The following is a 25,580-nucleotide window of genomic DNA, read 5'->3' as shown; positions in this document are numbered from 1 at the left end:
TCTGCAACATGGAATTGCTGTTTGAAATTAACCCGATTTTAGAATAACAAGGAGCAACCACATTAATTTTGTTAACCACTTATTTTCTTTGTGTTTCTAAGGAAGGAAAAACTATTAAGAAGTCCAGCGGCTTCTCTGGGAAAGGCTTTAAGTTTGATGAGACAGAACAAGTTCTAGCAAATGAAAGAAAGAAACTACAGAAAGCTGCTCTGGGCCTACAGGATTCTGATGATGAGGACACTGCAGTTGATGTAAGTATTGCAGACAGTGTGAGCTAAGCCTAGGGTTTTGGGATTTGGGGCAAGGGCTGCTATGCACACTTCTGTTAAGCTACCTTGGTATCATATTTGAATTTTGTCATCATTGATCATTTATATTAATGAATACATCTAAATTGCTTTTGATATCATGATTTTATTATGCTGTAATTTGCTGTAACATTTTGTTTTCTTTAGATTGATGAACAGATTGAGAGCATGTTTAATTCCAAGAAGCGTGTAAAGGACATGGCAATGCCAGGAGCTGCTAATGTTCCAGTGCCATCTGCTGGTAATGCAGAGAAATTGGAGATTGCAAAGAGGTTGGCACTGAAGATCAATGCTCAGAAGAATCTCGGTGCAGAAGCTCAGGTAATAGATGTCTAATGTGAACCAGTGGAATGTTTTAAGCTACTGTGATTCAGCATAACTTTGTGAATTTATTAATACACGGTTATTTTATCTAAAATGAAGTGACTCCCTTCTCACTTCTTTGAATTTGTGTGACCTGTTTCCTTCATCCAGTTAATCTGTGTTGCAGCACGTTTGCCACATCATTTTGGTAGTATGGCAAATTGGTTATTTGATCTCACAACTAAATTGCTATATTTGGAACTATTATCAAAAAAAATGACCATGCAAGTAAGAGAATTTTTCAAATTATTCAGTTGCTTTTACCTTCAAGTGTGATTTCTTACTGTAATAAAAGAAAACCACTCTGGCACTAACAAAAACGTACACAAATTAGCTTCCAATTTTTGAAGACCGTTTTGCATTTACTTTGGAGATTGCATAGCGATTAGGGGAAATTTACATTACCCACTCTAAAAATAACATCACTGAAAAACTATTGCATCCTAAGTGTACTTTATGTAACCTTGGGGAGTTGAGCAGATTTTATGTGTGAAATATTAGTTGATAATAAAGTTTTATTGTATTTGTAATAAAATTGAGGTTTAGAACTTGATACAAACCAAATTATGCAAAAGAATACTTGTAAAAATAGTTTTAATGCTTCTTCATAGACCAAGCTATTTTATGTGGAGTAGCAGCTAACTTAACATTTCTGGAATGTCAGATAGATGCAAGAATTAGAATGTGAGTAAAAATCATAATGGATAAGATTTGTTGTGTAAAATAATTTCCATTGTAGTTTTATTTACTTAGTTGCGAGGTCAGAATCTTAAATCAATTAGCAAAAGTGCTTGCTAGCAGAACTTCATACACCGTTTCATAAAGGCACTTTGTCTCAATACTCCTCTAGGCAGAGGGAAATCTGCCTTGGTTCCTGCTTATGATCATTATTCAGAGATCCTAGGTAGAGGATGCACTGGGAGACATTATTGGAACCTGCCATAACGTGTGTCAAAATTGAATAGACAGCCAATTAAAATGTGAAGACTAGGAGAGATACCAGAGGTTGTCAATGAAGCCATACTGCAGTGGATGTCAAATCTCCAGGGGACAAATGAAAGAAAGTTGTCAATTATTAAAATTCTGTGTGAATAGGATAAATTTACCTTAATGGGATTGAGTGGGTTAGATTTTTATTTTCACCTTCTTGAGCAGTAATCTGGCAGGAAGGATTCCCCATCTTTTATAAAACCCAGCTTGATTTTCATTCCTTTGGTTTTAATGGATATAAATGTGGCAGCTTGTTTAATGAGCATATGATCCATACTAACTAGATTACTGTTGAAGAATGAATATGGAAAATCTACCCAAATATGTGTGTTTCATGTTGTGCTGAATGATTAGATATTCTGCTTTGTATTGTGGTACAGCAATGTCAGTCCACACTGTTAATGAGAATGTCTGCTTCCAGAGCACACTTCTATTTTTTGTCACATGAATGCTACACCAGTTGCATAAGTAAAAAATAGGCAGTAAGTATTTGATGATCACTGAGAATCAACAGCCATCCTTTCATAAAAAGTAAGCCAACAAATGATGTGGGATCACATATTCAACTATTTGTTTACTGTTTTTCAGTAAATCACTAATGCCACAATTTAAATTAAAATATTGAATATATTTATACTTCATGTCATCACCAGACATTTAGAATATATCAGGCCTAATTACATGAGAACAGACGGTAGAACATACTTTGAGTGCAGCTCACTTTTCGGGTTTCTTACAGTTTTATGCTGTACAATTTACAATCCCGAGGAAAGGACCATTCCTACAGTTTTTCTCCTTTCAACCTTCAGTTTCTTTTGTTTAAATTTAGAGTACCCAATTCTTTTTGTTTTCCAATTAGGGGGCAATTTAGTGTGGTCAACCCACCTAGCCTGCACATCATTGGGTTATGGGGAACCTGAGTCTATCCCTCTACTGGTGACTGTGTATATAATGCTTGGCTGACTCTCCTCCATGTCTCTGCTTCCTGTTCTGTTACTGAGTGGAGCAGTCTATTCAGTTTTTTGTTCCTTTTCTCCTCCAGAGCTAATGTAAATATTTAGTTCAATGTGCCATTCTCCATGCAATTCTTAAAATAGAAATGTGTTGACCACTTGGTAAGTTGTTGCAGAATTCACAAACTTTTGTTGCAGTAATTTTTTTACGCAGTGGCGTTTTTTGTTTCTGGTGTCTGTTTAAAATCTTGCTCTCTTCAAAGGCTTGCCTTTACTTCTGGTATTCCGAGGTATCTTGATTGTAAATTACTGCAACTAAAGTTTGTGAATTCTGCAACACATTACCAAGTGGTCAACACATTTCTATTTTAAGACTCGTATTTAGAATGGCACATTGAACTATATATTTACATTACCTCTTGAGGAGGAAAGGAGCAAAAAACTGGAAGACTGCTCCATTCAATAGCAGAACAGGAAGCAGAGACCTGGAGGAGTCAGCCAAGCATTATATGCAATCACCAGCAGAGGGGTAGACTCATGTTCCTCAGCTTCTGGAGGCACAGATGATGAGATCATGACTAGTCAACGTAGCAAGATTAGGAAAACTCAAGAGGATTGTGGGACTGGGGGAGATTACAGAGATGGGGGAGGGACAAGACCATGGAGAGATTTGGAAACCAGGATGAGAATTTTAAAATCAAGATATTGCTTGACAGGAAGCCAATGTTGGTCAATGTGCACAGAGGTGATAGGAGAATAGGACTTGGGTCACTAGCAACAGAGGTTTGGATGACCTCAGATTGACAGAGGGTCAACTACTTTGCTTGGAGTCACAAATAGATGAGAAAGGGTGTGGATGACAGACTTTCTTCCCTAAAGGAGATTAAAAAATCAGATGCATTTTTACAACAATCTGGTACTTATATGGTTGCCATTACTGTTACTTGCCTTTATTCCAGATTTGTTTAAATTAACTGTATTTTGAGTTCCACAGCAGCCATAGTAGGATTTGAATTACTGTCTCTAAACATCAGTGCAGGCCTCTGGATTATGAATCTAGTAACATAACCACAATGCTACTGTACCCAAAGAATGATCAAAAATTTGCATTTATATAGTGCTTCCATGACCTCTGGATAATCTAAAGCACTCCACCATCAATTAAGTACTTTTGAAATGTTGCCATTGATGTAGTGACCACTGATGTAACATAAGGGAAACACAAGCCTGTTTGTGCACATTGAGGTACCAGAAACTGGAGTGATGTTAATAGTCAGATAATCTGCTTTCATAATGTTGATTGAGGGACATATATTGGTTAAGGGGCTTCTTTGAATAGTCATGGAGTTTTACAGCATGGAAAATGGCCTTTTGGCCCATCATGTCTACAGCAGCCATCAAGCATCTATCACATAGTGTCATGGAATCTTTTGTATCCATCTAAAGACATCACCTCTGAAAATATAGCACTACCTCCGCATTACATTGAAGAATCAAAGTTGATTAATGCACTAAAATATCTACAGTAGGGCTGGAGCCCATGACTATGACTTGGGGGAGAGGGCTACCATTGAACCAACGGTGAGACCGTAACATTTTCTTTGCATTGGATCAATGCTACTGGGATCAATAGCTTAGACAGAAAACTGCCAATCTCTCTCTTTACTCCTTTAAGAACTTCAGTAGACAACTATCATACTCTTATTAATCTTAGTAACCATAAAAGACTTTGTTTCTCAGCTGCAAAATTGCCACCTATGAAATTTACTTAGTCTCTATTATAGCAAATACTTTTTAAAAGTACAGGTGATGTGCAAGCTCCAAACCAAGATTACAGCTAAATTTGTATTTATGGCTAATCCGCCTCTTAGCACATTATTTGGTGTAAATGAATAATGGTTCAGCTACCTGCTGTATAGTGAATTGATGCTTTATAAAACTACAATCAATGGAATGATTTACCGTGTTGTACGTTTCAATTGTGTTTCAGAACTGTTAAAGATACGAGTCGAATCTAATCTATTTTTGTATGAAAGGCTTTTTTTTTAATTCATTTATGGGATGTGGACGGGGCTGGCTAGACCAGCATTTATTGCCCACCCTAGTTGCCCTTGAAAAGTTGGTGGTGAACTGCCTTCTTGGACTGTTACAGTCTGAGGTGTAGGTACGCCCACAGTGCTATTAGGGAGGAAGTTCAGGAATTTGACCCAGCGATAGTGAAGGAATGGCGATATACTTCCAAGTCAGGATGTGGAATAGCTTGGAGGGGAACCTCCAGATGGTGGTGTTTCCAGGTATCTACCGCTCTTGTCCTTCTAGATGGTAGCGGTCATGAGTTTGGAAGATGCTGCCTAAGGAACCTTGGTGAGTTCCTGCAGAGCATCTTCTAGATGGTAGATGCCTGCCATTGTTCGTCACTGGTGTATTGAATGTTCGTGGAAGGGGTAGAATTCAAGTTGGAAGCTTTGTCCTGGATGGTGTCAAACTTCGTGAGTGTTGGAGCTGCACTCAAGCAGGCAAGTGAGAGTATTGCATCACACTCCTATTTGTGCCTTGTAGGTGGTGGACGGGCTTTGAGAAGTCAGGAGGTGAGTTACTCGCTGCAGGATTCCTAGCCTTTGGCCTGCTCTGGTGGCCACAGTATTTAGATGGCTAGTCCATTTAAGTTTCTGGTCAATGGTAACCCCCAGAATGTTGATTGTGGGGGATTCAGAGATGATAATGCCATTGAATATCAAGGGTGATGGTTAGATTCTCTCTTGTTGGAGATAGTCATTGCCTGGCACTTGTGTGCTGCGAATGTTAAGTGCCACTTGTACGTTCATGCCTAGATATTGCCCAGGTCTTGCTCCATATGGACACTAACTATGTTGTTATCTGAGGAGTGGTATTGAGCATTGTGCAGTTGTCGGCGAACATAACCTCTTGTGATGGAAGGAAGGTCATTGATGAAGCAGCTGAAGGTGGTGGGGCCTGGGTCACTACCCTGAGGAACTGCAGTGATGTCCAGGAGCTGAGATGATTGATCTCCAATCACCATAACTATTTTCCTTTTGTGCCAGGTGTGACTAACCAGCAGAGGCGTTTCCCCCTGATTCTTATTGACTTCAATTTTGTCAGGCTCTTTGAAGCCATACTTAGTCAAATGCTGCCTTGATGTCGAGGGCAGTCACTCTCGCCTCACCTCCGGCATTCAGCTCTTTTGTCCATGTTGGAACAAAAGCTGTAATGAGGTCAGGAGCTAATGACCCTGGCAGAACCAAAACTGAGTGTCCATGATTAGGCTATTGCTGAGTAAGTGCCACTTGATAGCACTGTTGATGACCCCTTCCATCACTTTACTGATGATCGAGAGTAGACTGATGGGACAGTAATTGGCTGGGTAGGATTTGTCCTGTTTCTTGTGTATAGGACATACTGGGCAATTTTCCACATTGCTGGGTAGATGCCAATGTTGTACCTGTGTGAAAATGAGTCTTTCTCTGCACCACAAGGTTAGAAATGGCGATATTTGCTGATAATCGTACAATGTTCTGCGCCATTTGCAACTCCTCCGGTACTGATGCAGTCCATGCCCATATGCAGCAAGACCTGGACAGGATTCCGGCTTGGGCTGATAAATGGCAAGTAACATTTACACCACACAAGTGTCAAGAGAGAATCCAACCATCCCCTCTTGACAATCAATAGCATTACCATTGCTGAATCCCCCACTATCAACATCTTGGGGTTTGCCATTGACTAGAAATTGGACTGGACCAGCCACTCTTCATTCAATCCCCCCCCCTCCCAAAATAAATCTTGAGAAATTGCAACAGGACTCTGTTTTTTAACGTACTGTCTTGGTTTCTGGCTCTTGTGTGAACAACCATCTCTGGCTTAGAATATAGACTGAGAAACAAGATCTTCCAGACTGAACATCTTGGGTGTTGTTTCTAAACAATATTAAACCGAATTGAAGACCGGTCCAGAGGAACGTGTTCACCCCTCTTCCCATGGGTCAGAGCATGGTTTTACTTAACATTTCCTCATTCTAAGTGGACTCTTAATAAGTTGTGTTATTCTACATGTGAATTTGCAGCGCTCCCAGTAATTATGCTGCATTTTTTTCCTGCATTGTTAATTACATTTAATTTTCCCCTTTAAATTCAGGATGTGATGCAGCAAGCTACAAATGCTATTATGAGAGGCCGCACTCTCCAAGCTCCAACTGTGTCTGCTAAAACAATTGCAGAGCAGAAAGCAGAGAAGATCAATGCCAAACTCAATTATGTGCCAGCAGAGAAGCAAGATGATGAGAAACCAGAAAATGCCCAAACGGAATCATTCAAAAGATATGAGGAAGAACTCGAGATCAATGATTTCCCACAGGTGAGAGGGGATCTTCTGGGTGGAAAGTTGGAAATTAACTGGGCTCCTGATGAGGTTTGATACTTTAATAGCATCATAGCATCCCTACAGTATGGAAGGTGTCAGTGTGAGTATGCTAATAATATACCAAAAGCTTTATTGGTCTGAAGCCCAGGTATAGTAGAATTGAAAAACGAAGAACCTTTGTGTAATGTAAACAATATAAGCATACACAGATTTTTAAGTACCTGACATGCCTTTCAATTTTTTGCAATTGACACTGTAGACGGCCAGGTGGAAGGTAACCTCCAAGGAAGCTCTGCAGAGGATTAGTGAATATTCAGAAGCTGCTATCACTATTAGAGGCACTTACTTTCCTCCAGGGAAAGAGCCCAAAGAAGGCGAACGGAAAATCTACCTTGCTATAGAAAGTAAGCATTGAGAAATGTATTTGAAGTGTAACATTCTAAAACATTGCTTTAGGCATCAAGCCCAAAAACTGCAGTTATTGCTGCTTGTTTTTAAAAAATTGATATTTGAAATTCATGCCCCTTGATGCTTCATTAAAGCTTTATTTGCATGTTTTATATTTACATTCTAGAATTAGATGGTAATGTACCATTAAGATGTAGAATGCATATTCCAATTTTGGCTTGTGGGCTATTGAATTTTATAAACTATTAATATGCTTTCATTCTTTGTAACATATTTTCTTGCTATTTAACAGGTGCCAGTGAACTGGCTGTTCAGAAAGCTAAAGCTGAGATTACAAGACTTATTAAAGAAGAACTCATTAGACTGGTAAGCAGCTTAATGGAAATTCTTTGAAACTCATCCCCTCCACCCAGTATTCACAAAAATCACTTTCAGTAAAATGATCTCTTGAGTGAGTTTAAAAGTCTGTTTCTAAACCCTATCGTGGTTATACATTAAACATTGACTGAATGATTGTTAAGTTTCACTTTTATTGATTGGAACAGTTCAGTAGAGGAAAGAATTCTGCATTTTGTAATTAAAAGGACAGTGAAATACACAACTTGGAAACTGTCTGTTTTACCCATCAGTCTGTGTCAGTCTTTATCCTCCACACAAGCAAATACGCTCTTCTAATCACATTTACCCATCCTTTGTCATATCCATTAAACCCTTTTCCTTCATCTAGCTATTTAACTTAATCTTAAATCTTGACTTACATTGCCATCTCAACTAATCTTGCAAGTGAATTCCACAGTCAATTGTGTAAAGACGTTTCTTCTGCCCTCTGTTTTAAATCTCTTGTATATAATCTTTCATCTATGACCTCTTCCTAACCCCTCAGTTATTGCCGATGGTTCACTTCTATCTATCCTGTTTCATCCTCTCAACAATTTAAACATTTTTATCAACATTTCTATCAGAATGCCCTACCATCTCCTCTTTTAATGAAAGCGCCCAATATTTCACGTCTTTCTTTGTATTTCAATTTCTTCTTACCAGGTGATATCCTAATGAATCTGCGCACAGCGCCTCTCTAGTGTCCTAACTGAGGTTGTAAAGATTTTATGTATTATCAGTGCCTCATGAATTTTTGCATTCTATGTCTTGTAATTAAACACCTAAAATTCCATTGGATTTTTACATCTTCACCAAACTGAGGTGCTGCTTTTGATATCCGGTGAGCTTATATCCCAAATCCCTCTGCTCTTCCACAGTACTGAGCTTGTTTCCACTCAGAGTATAGTTACAAGTGTTGCTTTGATTTGAGCTAAAGATTTAACACGCTTGCTGATGCTGAAATCAGTAGCGCTTCATAACCCATCTTCTCCCCCTCACCCCAGCCCCCACCATTGTCTCTGTCTGTGTAATATTACTTTTCAGTTTCCTGTGGTGCCTTGACAAAGCTTTTTCTACAGTCATGGTCAAATATCCAAATTCATTTGCCTCATTTTACCATGTTTATCCCCTGTTAAATTCTGAGGTTTGTGAGATGTGCTAAATGCTTTGTAATTACCCAGATCAGCACTGCCTCCTTAAGTATTATTACATTAAGCATTGGAGGAAATATCTCCATTTCCTTCAGGGCCCTTGAATGTATCCTACGCACCTGCAGCTCTTTCTTTCCTTTAGCTTAACTACTCAGCTAACCTCATCCTTTTATGTGTCATCATGTTGCTCATTACTCGTCACCATTTCAGGATTTGTCTTTTCTTTAGTAAAAATCAATGGGGTGATGGTGGCATAGGGCTGGTAATGCAGAGGTCCAGGCTAATGTCCTGTTGACACAGTTTCAAATCCGACCATGGCAGCTAGTGGAATTTAAATTCAATTAATAGACGCTGGATTGAAATCTAGCCTCTGTAATGGTGACCATGAAATTACCATTGATTAGCACAAAAGCCCATCTGGTTCACTAATGTCCTTTCGGGAAAGAAATCTGCCGTCTGATCTGGTTTACATGTGACTCCAGACCCACAGCAATGTGGTTGGCTCTTAAGTGCCCTCTGAAATGAAGCCACTCAGTTCAAGGGAATTAAGGATAGGCAACAAATGCTGGCCTTGCCACCAATACCCACATCGAATGAAATACATTTTTTTAAAATGACATCTTGCGCTCACAATCCCTTCCTCTCCGAGATCCCATTTTTCTTTCAATAGCTCTGTTTTCACTGATAGACTTCCAGAATACTGTGTGTTTTTTGGCTTCTAGAATACTTTGTTTTTTACCTTGTCCTCATACTTTTAGCTTTCCTTATCCTGTTCTTAACTTTCTCATTCTCGTGTTTCTAATAATTATGATAGTCCCAGTAAGCCCTCTCCTTCAATTTTACTTGGTTTCCAGACACTACATTTATCCATAGCATTCTAAAAATACTACAGTAACTATTTTCATTAATGGAATGTACTTACTTTGCACTTTACGAAAGGAAGTGCCACAGTTGGAAGTAAATTGGTAACAAAAAAGGTCCCTAGGATTCATGTCTCCTCTAGGCTGTTAATGCACCTAAGTTGATATCCAAAATTGCTGAGGGACAATGATTTAATGTCCCTTCTGGTCAATGAAAAAAAATATTTGAACAGTAGGAATAGTCTTTGGTGCAAATTCTATACATCAGTCATAGGAAAAACTGATGTCTTCAACCCCGGTATTGATTTGTCTCTCATGAAAAACCTTCTTATCTTGCGTTAAGGGAAGCGATTAATAACTTTCTGTTACCTAACTGCTAAACTCTCCGGCCCAAAATTTCTGCACTGCCACCAAAACCAAAATAGGACAAGACTTTGCATCCGTTGACTGCCCAAGCTCTTGAGAGGGCCTTGCTGGCTTGCCAGAAGAAACCCAGTTGTTCTAATAGAGAGACACCCTTAGGGTGTTAATGAACCAAAGATATAGGGGTAAAAATTCCTTTCCCAGAAATCAACGGGAATATAGTTGATCCTTCTGGCAGCAATTGCATTTTCGATGCCTTTACAAGGAGAGCCGGCACCTATCAGAGAGCATAGTCTCCAGTGGACATAACAAGGGCGAGCTTCACCGGGCATACTTCCAGTTGCTGGAGCATGTAGCTGGGGCACTCACCCCACTTCTGGAAATTTCTCTTCCCTGCCTTTCTTTGTCAGCAGGAGAATTGACCAATTTCAAACCTCCCTTCACCTAGAAATTTTATGCTCCCTTATGATGCAGGATGGAGTTTGTTTCTAATGTTCAAAAATTGTGGTTGGTATTCTAACAAATGCACACTTGCACAAGAAACTGCATATAGCTGACAGCTGAGGAAATTCCCCTCATTACGCTCACTGCTTTGAGAACTAGCCATTTGGTGTTTTGAAAAGGGAATCTGGTTTAGAGGGTGGTAAAAGCCGGGTTGTCAGCAACTTAAATGTCTGTGTTCCAAAAATGTTTCGAACAGGCAACGATAGATAATTCTGTAACTTGCACATATGCAATGCTTGGAAACGGTAGCAATTAACAGTGTTTTATTAGTGGTCATACATTTGTCTATTAACTGAAAAATTAAATATTTGCTTTTTGTTGCAGCAAAACTCATACCAGCCAACCAACCGTGGACGATATAAGGTTTTGTAGGCGACCTGTAAATTGTATACAATGTCTACAGTCAATTTTGATGGTAGTCCATTATTGTGGGTTAATTGATTTATTTTATTCTCTCTATAATGTTAAAATTACGAGTTCATTTGAAAATACTTTTTAGCCATTCTACAGAATCTGTAGAATCCATCTTGTGAATTTCTGGAAACTAATGCAGTAATGGGGATAAGTTTCTGTTGAAATGTTTAAACTTTTACTAAATCCAACTTGCTGTATGTGAACAAAAAGTGCTCATGCTTTTGAAGTGTATAAACTTGTCTTTTGTAGGCTGGGATACAAAAATGTCAAGAAAGTCAAATAAATGAATATTATCTTTAATTTTATGGCTTCCTTCATTGAATCACCAAACTTATAATTTGTATGAGAAGTTCTTGTGATAACCATTGTGTTGCCATCAAGCATTTTGTTCTGATCCTACTGGGTTTAAAGTAACGGTAAAAGTGGCTCATTACATTGCTTCATTTTTGCATGCAGAATCTATTTTTGAGTGAAAATCCATTTTATTTGGGGAGAGAAATACTTGCATTTTTATAGCCCCTTTCACCTACTTGGGCATTCCAGCAGTGATATTATTTTGTAGTCCTGTAGAAAATCATGGCCTACATGTGTATCACACACTCAGCAATGGATTTGGTCTCTAGTTAACTTCTTTTGGGACTGAGTAAAGGATGAAAGTTGGTCAGGATACCAGAAGAATTCCCTACTCCACTTCGGAATAGTGTCATGGGGATCTTTTACTTCAATCTGAAAAAAGTAGACAGGGCATTCTGTTAACTCGTCTGAAAGACAACGTCCTCTGTATGTTACACAGGAATGACGGGAACAGTTTTCAAAATAAAAGAAAATGCTGGAAATACTCCAGTCAGGCAGAATCTGGAGAGAAACTGCATTCGTAACACAAGAGGTATGAGCAGAAGTAGACTAAACAGCTCACCAAGCCTGCTCCACCATTCAATATGATAATGATTGATCTTGGGCTTCAACTCCACTTACCTGCCCACTCCCCATATCCTTTGATTCCCTGAGAGACCAAAAATCCATCTATCCCAACCTTGCATATAGCCAAAGACCATAAGACATAGGAGTGGAAGTAAGGCCATTCAGCCCATCGGGTCCACTCCACCATTCAATCATGGCTGATTTCAATTCCATTTACCCGCTCTCTCTCCATAGCCCTTAATTCCTCGAGAAATCAAGAATTTATCAACTTCTGTCTTAAAGACACTCAACGTCCCGGCCTCCACCGCCCTCTGTGGCAATGAATTCCACAGACCCACCACTCTCTGGCTGAAGAAATTTCTCCTCATCTCTGTTCTAAAGTGACTCCCTTTTATTCTAAGGCTATGCCCCCGGGTCCTAGTCTCCCCTGCTAATGGAAACAACTTCCCTACGTTCACCCGATCTAAGCCATTCATTATCTTGTAAGTTTCTATTAGATCTCCCCATAACCTTCTAAACTCCAATTAATATAATCCCAGGATCCTCAGACATTCATCGTATGTTAGGCCTACCATTCCTGGTATCATCCGTGTGAATCTCCGCTGGACCCGCTCCTGAGGTGTGGGGCCCAAAATTGCTCACAGTATTCTAAATGGGGCCTAACTAATGCTTTATAAAGCTTCAGAAGTACATCCCTGCTTTTATATTCCAAGGCTCTTGAGATAAATGACAACATTGCATTTGCTTTCTTAATTAAGGACCCAACCTGCAAGTTTACCTTTAGAGAATCCTGGACTAGGACTCCCAAGTCCCTTTGCACTTCAGCATTATGAATTTTGTCACCGTTTAGAAAATAGTCCATGCCTCTATTCTTTTTTCCAAAGTGCAAGACCTCGCACTTGCCCCCGTTGAATTTCATCAGCCATTTCTTGGACCACTCTCCTAAACTGTCTAAATCTTTCTGCAGCCTCCCCACCTCCTCCATACTACCTGCCCCTCCACCTATCTTTGTATCATCGGCAAACTTAGCCAGAATGCCCCCAGTCCCATCATCTAGATCGTTAATATATAAAGAGAACAGCTGTGGCCCCAACACTGAACCCTGCGGGACACCGGTTGCCATTCCAAAAAAGAACCTTTTATCCCAACTCTCTGCCTTCTGCCTGACAGCCAATCGTCAATCCATGTTAGTACCTTGCCTCGAATACCATGGGCCCTTATTTTACTCAGCAGTCTCCCGTGAGGCACCTTATCAAAGGCCTTTTGGAAGTCAATATAGATAACATCCATTGGCTCTCCTTGGTCTAACCTGTTGTTATCTCTTCAAAGAACTCTTAACAGGTTTGTCAGGCACGACCTCCCCTTACTAAATCCATGCTGACTTGTCCTAATCCGACCCTGCACTTCCAAGAATTTAGAAATCTCATCCTTAATTATGGATTCTAGAATCTTGCCAACAACCGAGGTTAGGCTAATTGGCTTATAATTTTCCATCTTTTTCCTTGTTCCCTTCTTGAAGAGGGGAGTTACAACAGCGATTTTCCAATCCTCTGGGACTTTCCCTGACTCCAGTGACTTTTGAAAGATCATAACTAACGCCTCCACTATTTCTTCAGCTATCTCCTTTAGAACTCCAGGATGTAGCCCATCTGGGCCTGGAGATTTATCAATTTTTAGACCTCTTAGTTTCTCTAGCACTTTCTCCTTTGTGATGGCTACCATATTCAACTCTGCCCCCTGACTCTCCTGAATTGTTGGGATATTACTCATGTCTTCTACTGTGAAGACTGACGCAAAGTACTTATTTAGTTCCTCAGCTATTTCCTGGTCTCCCATCACTAGATTACCAGCGTCATTTTGGAGCGGCCCAATGTCTACTTTTGCCTCCCGTTTGTTTTTAATGTATTTAAATAAACTTTTACTATCATTCCTAATGTTACTGGCTAGCCTACCTTCATATTTGATCCTCTCTTTCCTTATTTCTCTCTTTGTTATCCTCTGTTTGTTTTTGTAGACTTCCCAATCTTCTGACTTCCCACTACTCTTTGCCACATTATATGCTTTCTCTTTTGCTTTGATGCATTCCCTGACTTCCTTTGTCAGCCATGGCTGCCTAATCCCCCCTCTGATAACCTTTCTTTTCTTTGGGATGAACCTCTGTACTGTGTCCTCAATTACTCCCAGAAACTCCTGCCATTGCTGTTCTACTGTCTTTCCCACTAGGCTCTGCTCTCAGTCGATTTTCGTCAGTTCCTCCCTCATGCCCCTGTAGTTACCTTTATTTAACTGTAACACCTTTACATCTGATTCTACCTTTCTTTCAAATTGGAGATTGAATACTACCATATTATGATCACTGCCTCCTAAGTGTTCCCTTACTTTAAGATCTTTAATCAAGTCTGGCTCATTACATAGCACTAAGTCCAGAATGGCCTGTTCCCGCGTGGGCTCCATCACAAGCTGTTCCAAAAAGCCCTCCTGTAAACATTCAATGAATTCCCTTTCCTTGGGTCCACTGGCAGCATTATTTACCCAGTCCACCTGCATATTGAAGTCTCCCATGATCACTGTGACCTTGCCTTTCTGACATGCACTTTCTATTTTGTGGTGCATTTTGTGCCCCTGGTCCTGACCACTGTTGGGAGGCCTGTACATAACTCCCATTATGGTTTTTTTGCCTTTGTGGTTCCTCAACTCTACCCACACAGACTCCACATCATCTGACCCTATGTCGTTTAGTGATATTGATTTAATTTCATTCCTAATTAACAAGGCAACCCCTCCACCTCTGACTTTTCGATAGGTTGTGAATCCCTGGATGTTTAAATGCCAGTTCTGAACCCCCTGCAACCACGTCTCTGTGATGCCTACCACATCATACCTGCCAGTCACAATCTGGGCCACAAGCTCATCTACCTTGTTCCGTACACTGCGCACATTTAAATATAGCACCTTTAATTCTCTATTGACCGTCCCTTTTTGTTTTCTTAGTGTGGTGGACCTTGGTTTACTGAGCCTTTCCATACACTGTGTCATATTTTGTGGGATTGGGACTATCGTAACCTCTCCTGAGTTGTCTTTTCGTGCTTTTTTGTATTCCTAAGTAGCTACGCTTCCCACTGATTACTTCACCTCTTGGTTCCCTGACTTTCCCTTCCCCCCCACTCTCTAGTTTAAAGTCCTATTGACCACCCTATTTACTCTTTTCGCCAGAACACTGGTCCCAGCTCGGTTCAGGTGGAGACCATCCCAACGGTATAGGTACCCCCCTGTCCCAAAACTGATGCCAGTGTCCCATGAAAAGGAACCCCTCTTTCCCACACCACTCTTTCAGCCACGTGTTAACTTCCCTTATTCTTGCCTCCCTATGCCAATTTGCACGTGGCTCAGGCAGTAATCCGGAGATTATGACCCTTGAGGACCTGTTTTTTAATTTGAATCCTAGCTCTTTATAATCTCTAAACAGGTCCTCTTTTCTAGACTTGCCTATGTTGTTGGTACCGACATGGACCACAACAACTGGATCCTCCCCCTCCCTCTCCAGTATCCTTTCAAGCCGGTCAGAGATGTCCTGCACCCTAGCACCGGGCAGGCAACATATCATGCGTGACTCTTTATCCTGCTCACAAAGGATACTATCTATCCCCCTGATAATAGAATCCCCTACAACTACAACTTGCCTATTTACTCCCTCCCCTTGAATGGCCTGCTGAACCATGGTGCCTTGGTCAGCTGACTCATCCTTCCTGCAGCCCTGTTCGCCATCCACACAGGGAGCAAGTGCCTCATACCTGTTGGACAGGGTCAAGGGCTGAGGCTCCTGAGTTCCTGACTGCTGGTTCCCTTTACCTTCCTGACTTGCAGTCACACCCTGCTGTCCCTGGCCACTGGCAGGATTTAAACTACTTACTCTGACAGGTGTGACTGCCTCCTGAAACAGTGTCCAGGTAAGTCTCCCCCTCCCGGATGTGCCTCAGTGTTTGAAGCTCAGACTCCAGCTCATCAACTCTGAGCCGGAGCTCTTCGAGCAGCCAACACTTACTGCAGATGTGGTCGCTGCAGCTCGCAATGGGATCTGCCAGCTCCCACATCAAGCAGCTCAAGCACATCACCTGACCAGCCATCACTAATTAATTAATTAGTTTAATTTAAGTTTACGAGTTTAGCTGTGTTTTTAAAAAAATTTGGGGCAGATTTGCTATCAACCGATCAGATCACAGCTTCCCTCTGACGTCACTTTTGGAAGAAAAAAAACTAAAACAGGAAGTTACCGTTTTCATACTCACAGAGACTGCTTCTCCTCCTCCGAACGGCTCCCAAAATTAGGCCCGAAGAAAGAGAGAGAACAAAACAGTCGGGAAAAAGCACCTTCTCCCACTCTTCACCGAATTACCGCACTGCACCAAATTACCAAATTCTCACTCTGTCTGTGTCTCACTCACTCAGGCTGTGTCTCCTTGACCTGCGTAATGACGGAGCATCTACAAATCTGGGATAGAGAATTCCAAAGATTTGCAAGCCTTAAGTGAAATAAATTTCTCTGCATCTCAGTCCTAAATGATTGGCTACTTGTCTTTAGACTGTTCCCCTGTAGAATTTACAGTGCAGAAGGAGGCCATTCGGCCCATTGAGTCTACACCGCCCCTGGAAAGAGCACCCCACGCCTCCATCCTATTCCTGTAATCCAATAAACCCACCTAACATTTTGTTCACTAAGGGGCAATTTAGCATGGCCAATCCACCTAACTTGCACATCTTTGGTCTATGGGAGGAAACCGGAGCACCCGGAGGAAACCCACGCAGACACAGGGAGAAAGTGCAAGCTTTACATAAAGTCGCCCGAGACCGGGATTGAACCGTGGAGCTGTGAGGCAGCAGTGCTAACTACTGTGCCGCCCTGTTCTAGATTCCTCAGCCAACTGCCCCACCTCCATGTTCTAGATTCCCCAGCCAACTATCGTAGTTCCCCAACCAACTGTGTTTCACGGCCCCCCCTCCCCATGTTCTACATTCCCCAGCCAGCAGAAAGAGCCTCTCGGTGTCTACCCTGTCAAGCCTCTTTTGATCACGTATGTTGCAAAGAGAACTTCTGATGAAAGATCTTCTGACTTGAAATGTTGTTTCCACATATTCTGTCTGACTTGTGTTTCCAGCACATTTCTGGATTATCCGTTGAGGACCCTGCATCACTAGTCTAGTAACATAATCATACAGCCTGGCCTATATGTGACATGCCCACAAGTATATCAATTGCCCTCTGAAATGTCTTGGCAACCACTCAGCTATATATAATTTAAAAAACACCGTATTAAGGAACAACAAGAAAAAAAAACAAATAGAACAGTTGTCCTACTACCTACCACTCGATAAACCATTGTATGCAACCATCCAGTTTTGGAAAACAACTGTTCCTTGTCCTTTAGCCAATTTTGTATCTATATTTCCACTGGGCAGCACAGTGCAATGGTTAGCACAGTTGCTTCACAGCTCCAGGGTCACAGGTTCGATTCCCGGCTTGGGTCACTGTCGGTGCGGAGTCTGCACGCTCTCCCCACGCCTACGTGGGTTTCCTCCGGGTGCTCCGGTTTCCTCCCACAGTCCAAAGATGTGCAGGTTAGGTGGATTGGCTCGGCTAAATTGCCCTTCGTGTCCAAAGAAGGTTATGTGGGGTTACGGGGATAGGGTGGAGGTGTGGGCTTAGACGGTGCTCTTTCCAAGGGCCGGTGCCGCCTCGATGGGCCAAATGGCCTCCTGCACTGTAAATTCTATGATTCTAATCTTATGGACTAATTTTGTGAACAAGTGTATTATGTGATCATAGAATCCCTACAATGCAGAAGGAGGCCATTTGGCCCATTGAATCTACACCAATCCTACCTAGGCCTATGCCCCAACCCTATCCCTGTAACCCCACCTAACCTTTTTGACACTAAGGGGCAATTTAGTCTAGCCAATCCACCAAACCTGCACAAATTTGGACTGTGGAAGGAAACCCACGCAGACACGGGGAAGAATGGGCAAACTCCACACAGACAATCGCCCAAGGTCAGAATCGAACCCGGGTCACTGGCGCTGTGAGGCAGCAATGCTAACCACCATGATAATTTGATATTTTGTCAAACTCCTTTTTTTTTCTTTTTTTTTTTGTTGAAAAATTCAAATGCACAACAGAAAGGGTCAAATCCTGGAACTCCTCCCTAAAAGCAATCTGGGGGTACCTACCACACAGACTGCAGTGATTCAAGAAGAGGGCTCATCACCACCTTCCCAGTGGTATTTAGGGCGAGGCAATAAATGCTGGCTTTGCCAACAATACATCCAAGAATGAACAACTGAAATATTAACTGTGGATGTTAAATTGATTAGAGTAGCCAGGCACGAGGTACTTGCCAATGGCCCTGTTATTGGAAGATATTCTATTGCCACAGAATGCTCTGGTACACTGCATCCATGCTTCTATCTAAATACCCTTGCACAAATGATCACTGCTTTGACCAGATCTTTCCGTTTCCTAACTGTCCTCCCCACCCCGAGAACCTTGCTGAAACATTGATACTGAACTGATAGAAAATGTGAAAAAGGAGGAGAATAAAAAATATTTTTAAAAGGATGCTGAACTGATGCTTTGCTTGAGTACTGGAATCCCTGCTCTGATTTTTCGCTATGGATACTGATTACAACACATCTTTTACTTTAGCACCGTGGACTTCATTTATTAGTAACCACCTGAGAGAGATTTCCTCATAAATTGGGATATATGTAAAATCAAACCATGCTGCCTAGTTTAAGATATAAATAATTGATACTAATAAATATATTTGACATAAATAATTAACAGTCTTAATAAATAAGTAAAATATGATCTGGCTCAGTATATAAACAATTGTCCACAGTGTTGAATAAATAATTGATCCATAGTCAAATAGAGCTAAATAAGTAATTATTCTGATGGTTTACATAAAACTTGGTGTGAATGACCAGTGGGTGGTCTAGTTCCTTTGAATGAAAACAAACAAGATGCTTGGATGGCGTCTCCCCAATGACAATGATCTCCAAAGAGAAACATAAAATCTAAGACAAACCTGTGTGGATGCAAAGCTAGTTTCAAAAACTGATTTTTCAGTGTGCTCGATCTTTTGGGGATTTAATTTGCTTCCAGATAATTACTGTATTTCCTTTTCCTGTTCCTGTGCTTGAAGCAGCCCTTCTGAAATCCTGAATTTTTATTGAAAGTAACCGGTAAAGTTTTGATCATCCTACAGCCCATTGCTCTAGCAAACTTGAAATCAATTCACAGTACGTTATATTGAGCCTATGTGCTAACTATTTAAACTTCTGTGGCTGCAACAGATTGCAGGATCATTTTAATGAAGAAAGTCCATCAGCCCACATAATCTCAACAACAGCAAATTAAATTTATATTGTGCCTTCAGTACAAAAATTATTCAAGATGCTTCAAATAGCATATTGGGTCAAAACTGACACTGCACCGAAGAAGAACATGTTTATGGGTGACTAAAATCTTGACCAAAGAAATGGGTTTTAAGCAGGGTGTTAAAAGAGGATGGTGAGGCGGCAAGAATTAGGGAGGGAATTCTATTAAAGGTCTGGGTGGCTGAAGGCATAGCCATTAATGGTGAGATAAAGGGAGTGGGGGTTGTGCAAAGCAAAAGTTAAAGGAACGTAAAGTTCTTAAAAGGGTTTTAGGGCTGGAAGAGGTTACAGAAATAGGGACGGGTGAGCAAATAGATTTGAACACCAGCGTAAACAACTTTAAAATCAGGACTCCACATAGATAGAAACTGTTCCCGTTGGTGGAAGATCAAGTATCAGAGGACATGAATTAAGGTCATTGGCAAAAACAGCACAAAAATCTTTTACACAGTGAGTCGTTCAGACCTGAATGCACTATTTGAGAGTATAGTGGAGGTAGAGACAATCGGGGCTTCCAAAAGGGATTGGGTAAGCACTTGGAGAGAAAAAGTTGCAGAATCACAGGGAAAAGGCAGAGAAGTGGGATTAGCTGGGTCTTTGAGTGAGCGGCACAGACATGACAGGCTGAATGGCCTTCTGACCTGGAGCTGGCAGAAGCATGGATGAAGGTTCCTGAAACAGTTTAAGCAGGGGCAGAGAAACTGATGATATAGAACATAGAACATAGAAAATACAGCACAGAACAGGCCCTTCGGCCCACGATGTTGTGCCGAACCTTTGTCCTAGATTAATCATAGATTATCATTGAATTTACAGTGCAGAAGGAGGCCATTCGGCCCTTTGAGTCTGCACCGGCTCTTGGAAAGAGCACCCTACCCAAACTCAACACCTTCACCCAACACCAAGGGCAATTTGGACATTAAGGGCAATTTATCATTGGCCAATTCACCTAACCCGCACATCTTTGGATTGTGGGAGGAAACCGGAGCACCTGGAGGAAACCCACGGGGAGGACATGCAGACTCCGCACAGTCACTGACCCAAGCCGGAATCGAACCTGGGACCCTGGAGCTGTGAAGCAATTGTGCTATCCACAAAGCTACCGTGCTGCCCTTGAGAACAAATAAATCTACACTATATCATTTAACCATAATCCATGTACCTATCCAATAGCTGCTTGAAGGTCCCTAATGTTTCCGACTCAACTACTTCCACAGGCAGTGCATTCCATGCCCCCACTACTCTCTGGGTAAAGAACCTACCTCTGATATCCCTCCTATATCTTCCACCTTTCACCTTAAATTTATGTCCCCTTGTAATGGTTTGTTCCACCCGGGGAAAAAGTCTCTGACTGTCTACTCTATCTATTCCCCTGATCATCTTATAAACCTCTATCAAGTCGCCCCTCATCCTTCTCCGTTCTAATGAGAAAAGGCCTAGCACCCTCAACCTTTCCTCGTAAGACCTACTCTCCATTCCAGGCAACATCCTGGTAAATTTTCTTTGCACCTTTTCCAAAGCTTCCACATCCTTCCTAAAATGAGACGACCAGAACTGTACACAGTACTCCAAATGTGGCCTTACCAAAGTTTTGTACAGCTGCATCATCACCTCACGGCTCTTAAATTCAATCCCTCTGTTAATGAACGCGAGCACACCATAGGCCTTCTTCACAGCTCTATCCACTTGAGTGGCAACTTTCAAAGATGTATGAACATAGACCCCAAGATCTCTCTGCTCCTCCACATTGCCAAGAACTCTACCGTTAACCCTGTATTCCGCATTCATATTTGTCCTTCCAAAATGGACAACCTCACACTTTTCAGGGTTAAACTCCATCTGCCACTTCTCAGCCCAGCTCTGCATCCTATCTATGTCTCTTTGCAGCCGACAACAGCCCTCCTTACTATCCACAACTCCACCAATCTTCGTATCGTCTGCAAATTTACTGACCCACCCTTCAACTCCCTCATCCAAGTCATTAATGAAAATCACAAACAGCAGAGGACCCAGAACTGATCCCTGCGGTACGCCACTGGTAACTGGGATCCAGGCTGAATATTTGCCATCCACCACCACTCTCTGACTTCTATCGGTTAGCCAGTTCGTTATCCAACTGGCCAAATTTCCCACTATCACATGCCTCCTTACTTTCTGCATAAGCCTACCATGGGGAACTTTATCAAATGCCTTACTAAAATCCATGTACACTACATCCACTGCTTTACCTTCATCCACATGCTTGGTCACCTCCTCAAAGAATTCAATAAGATTTGTAAGGCAAGACCTACCCCTCACAAATCCGTGCTGACTATCCCTAATCAAGCAGTGTCTTTCCAGATGCTCAGAAATCCTATCCTTCAGTACCCTTTCCATTACTTTGCCTACCACCGAAGTAAGACTAACTGGCCTGTAATTCCCAGGGTTATCCCTAGTCCCTTTTTTGAACAGGGGCACGGCATTCGCCACTCTCCAATCCCCTGGTACCACCCCTGTTGACAGTGAGGACGAAAAGATCATTGCCAACGGCTCTGCAATTTCATCTCTTGCTTCCCATAGAATCCTTGGATATATCCCGTCAGGCCCGGGGGACTTGTCTATCCTCAAGTTTTTCAAAATGCCCAACACATCTTCCTTCCTAACAAGTATTTCCTCGAGCTTACCAATCTGTTTCACACTGTCCTCTCCAACAATATCGCCCCTCTCATTTGTAAATACAGAAGAAAAGTACTCGTTCAAGACCTCTCCTATCTCTTCAGACTCAATACACAATCTCCCGCTACTGTCCTTGATCGGACCTACCCTCGCTCTAGTCATTCTCATATTTCTCACATATGTGTAAAAGGCCTTGGGGTTTTCCTTGATCCTACCCGCCAAAGATTGTTCATGCCCTCTCTTAGCTCTCCTAATCCCTTTCTTCAGTTCCCTCCTGGCTATCTTGTATCCCTCCAATGCCCTGTCTGAACCTTGTTTCCTCAGCCTTACATAAGTCACCTTTTTCCTCTTAATAAGACATTCAACCTCTCTTGTCAACCATGGTTCCCTCACTCGACCATCTCTTCCCTGCCTGACAGGGACATACATATCAAGGACACGTAGCACCTGTTCCTTGAACAAGTTCCACATTTCATTTGTGTCCTTCCCTGCCAGCCTATGTTCCCAACTTATGCACTTCAATTCTTGTCTGACAACATCGTATTTACCCTTGCCCCAATTGTAAACCTTGCCCTGTTGCACGTACCTATCCCTCTCCATTACTAAAGTGAAAGTCACAGAATTGTGGTCACTATCTCCAAAATGCTCCCCCACTAACAAATCTATCACTTGCCCTGGCTCATTACCCAGTACTAAATCCAATATTGCCCCTCCTCTGGTCGGACAATCTACATACTGCGTTAGAAAAGCTTCCTGGACACACTGCACAAACACCACCCCATCCAAACTATTTGATCTAAAGAGTTTCCACTCAATATTTGGGAAGTTAAAGTCGCCCATGACTACTACCCTATGACTTCTGCACCTTTCCAAAATCTGTTTCCCAATCTGTTCCTCCACATCTCTGCTACTATTGGGGGGCCTATAGAAAACTCCTAACAAGGTGACTGCTCTTTTACCACCCTCCCTAATCTTATTGAAACATCTATAACCAGGGACCTCCAACAACCATTTCTGCCCCTCTTCTATCCAAGTTTCCGTGATGGCCACCACATCGTAGTCCCAAGTACCGATCCATGCCTTAAGTTCACCCACCTTATTCCTGATGCTTCTTGCGTTGAAGTATACACACTTCAACCCCTCTCCGTGCCTGCAAGTACTCTCCTTTGTCAGTGTTCCCTTCCCCACTGCCTCATTACACGCTTTGGAGTCCTGAATATCGGCTACCTTAGTTGCTGGACTACAAATCCGGTTCCCATTCCCCTTCCAAATTAGTTTAAACCCTCCCGAAGAGTACTAGAAAACCTCCCTCCCAGGATATTGGTGCCCCTCTGGTTCAGATGCAACCCGTCCTGCTTGTACAGGTCCCACCTTCCCCAGAATGCGCTCCAATTATCCAAATACCTGAAGCCCTCCCTCCTACACCATTCCTGCAGCCACGTGTTCAACTGCACTCTCTCCCTATTCCTAGCCTCGCTATCACGTGGCACCGGCAACAAACCAGAGATGACAACTCTGTCTGTCCTGGCTTTTAACTTCCAGCCTAACTCCCTAAACTTGTTTATTACCTCCACACCCCTTTTCCTACCTATGTCGTTGGTACCAATGTGCACCACGACTTCTGGCTGCTCACCCTCCCCCTTAAGGATCCTGAAGGCACGATCCGAGACATCCCTGGCCCTGGCACCCGGGAGGCAACATACCTTCCGGGAGTCTCGCTCGCGACCACAGAATCTCCTATCTATTCCCCTAACCATTGAATCTCCTACAACTATTGCTTTTCTATTCTCCCCCCTTCCCTTCTGAGCCCCAGAGCCAGACTCAGTGCCAGAGACCTGGCCGCTAGGGCCTTCCCCCGGTAGGTCATCCCCCCCAACAGCATCCAAAACGGTATACTTGTTTTGAAGGGGAACGGCCACGAGGGATCCCTGCACTTTCTGCCTGTTTGTTTTTTTCCCCCTGACTGTAACCCAGCTATTCTTGTCCTGTACCTTGGGTGTGGTTACCTCCTTGTAACTCTTCTCAATCACCCCCTCTGCCTCCCGGATGATCCGAAGTTCATCCAGCTTCAGCTCCAGTTCCCTAACACGGTCTTTGAGGAGCTGAAGTTGGGTGCACTTCCCGCAGGTATAGTCAGCGGGGACACCGGTGGTATCCCTCACCACCCACATCCTACAGGAGGAGCATGTAACTGGCCTAGCCTCCATCCCCTCTTACCTGACAGAATATAGCTGCCCTGTGGACTAACTAGATCTCCGCCCTCCGACCCTGCTCCCAGTCAGCTACACTTTCTGTAAACTCCTGGCTCTCTTCGCACTCTTTGCGGAAATGTCGGAAACAAAATGAAAGGAGCACCTTACTCCCTCCTCACCTAACTCCCTCGGTCACCAAACTCTCACTATCGCACTCAAATGCACCAAATTCAGCACTCCCTCGGTCACCAAACTCTCACTATCGCACTCAAATGCACCAAATTCAGCACTCCCTCGGTCACCAAACTCTCACTATCGCACTCAAATGCACCAAATTCAGCACTCAGTGCAAACAAAGTCTGCACTGTAGGGGATCACTTTTATACTGTGAATCTAGCCTCTGAAAACCTGGCCTAATCCAATTAACTAATTAACAAGCTCCAGCTGCAAGTGCCTTCAAGTAGAAGCCAGTTTAAAGCTTATTGAAAATTCACCTTCTTTTAAACCAAACAGCAACTTTTAAGTTAATTAACTAAATAAAAGAAAGACTAAACTTTAGATAAAAATGAAGCCTTATACTCCCTCGGTCACCAAACTCTCACTATCGCACTCAAATGCACCAAATTCAGCACTCAGTGCAAAAACCTGATATGTAGGTGGGAGTAGCTGATCTTTGTGGTGGAGAGGATATGGGGTCAAAAGCACAGCTCAAGAGCAAATGAAACAGCAAGGTTGAAAACTATTTGGTTCAGCATGTGGCAATCGCCAGGGAAAAAGATAAAATCGGTGGCCAAGGCAGACCTGTGACAGGAACGGAAGAAAATGTCTTTGGTTTTGCCAATGTTTAATTGACAGATATCTCATTAATGCCCTGCACAAAGCACCCATGCTTAAAAGAAAGATGGAACTGGTAAATACTGTCCATCTAATGTAATAAATACTCTGCACTTCCCCATTACAAGTTCAACCATGACCTTATTGAATAGTGTATCAGGCTTAAAGGGCCATCAGACCTATTCCTGCTCCTATTTCTCATGTTGTAATGTTCTTACAGGTAAAATTAATAACAAATGTTAACATTGCAATTCAGAATGGAAAAACATTAGCGCAAAAGAAAAATTGGTGGGAAAAATGTAGCAATGTGAAGCCAAGCGATGCAGACTGACAGAGTGTACATATGTAGTATTTTTAATAAATATAGAGGCATGACCATGACAGGCTGAATGGTCTTCTGAGCTGTAACTATTGTATGATTCTAATGTTACAATCTCTGTAGAGACCGATAACCTTAAAAAAGGAGATTGAATTT

At 42.1% G+C, this 25,580-nt stretch overlaps 1 protein-coding gene across 1 annotated transcript in view; it reads left to right on the top strand.

The window, feature by feature from the left end:
* Positions 1–11,369, top strand: part of ddx46 (DEAD (Asp-Glu-Ala-Asp) box polypeptide 46) — a 130,054-nt gene extending 118,685 nt beyond the window's left edge. Inside the window, exons 19-24 of the mRNA XM_072512407.1 lie at positions 102–251; positions 456–629; positions 6,767–6,985; positions 7,251–7,395; positions 7,692–7,765; positions 10,980–11,369. Coding sequence (XP_072368508.1) covers positions 102–251; positions 456–629; positions 6,767–6,985; positions 7,251–7,395; positions 7,692–7,765; positions 10,980–11,027 — 810 coding nt within the window. The 3' untranslated portion in view covers positions 11,028–11,369. The remainder of the gene's footprint in view (positions 1–101; positions 252–455; positions 630–6,766; positions 6,986–7,250; positions 7,396–7,691; positions 7,766–10,979) is intronic.
* Positions 11,370–25,580: the final 14,211 nt, after the last annotated feature.

This window comes from Scyliorhinus torazame, chromosome 7 (genome assembly GCF_047496885.1).
Source record: "Scyliorhinus torazame isolate Kashiwa2021f chromosome 7, sScyTor2.1, whole genome shotgun sequence".
Lineage (NCBI taxonomy): Eukaryota > Metazoa > Chordata > Chondrichthyes > Carcharhiniformes > Scyliorhinidae > Scyliorhinus > Scyliorhinus torazame.
This window is presented reverse-complemented; position numbering and strand designations above follow the sequence as displayed.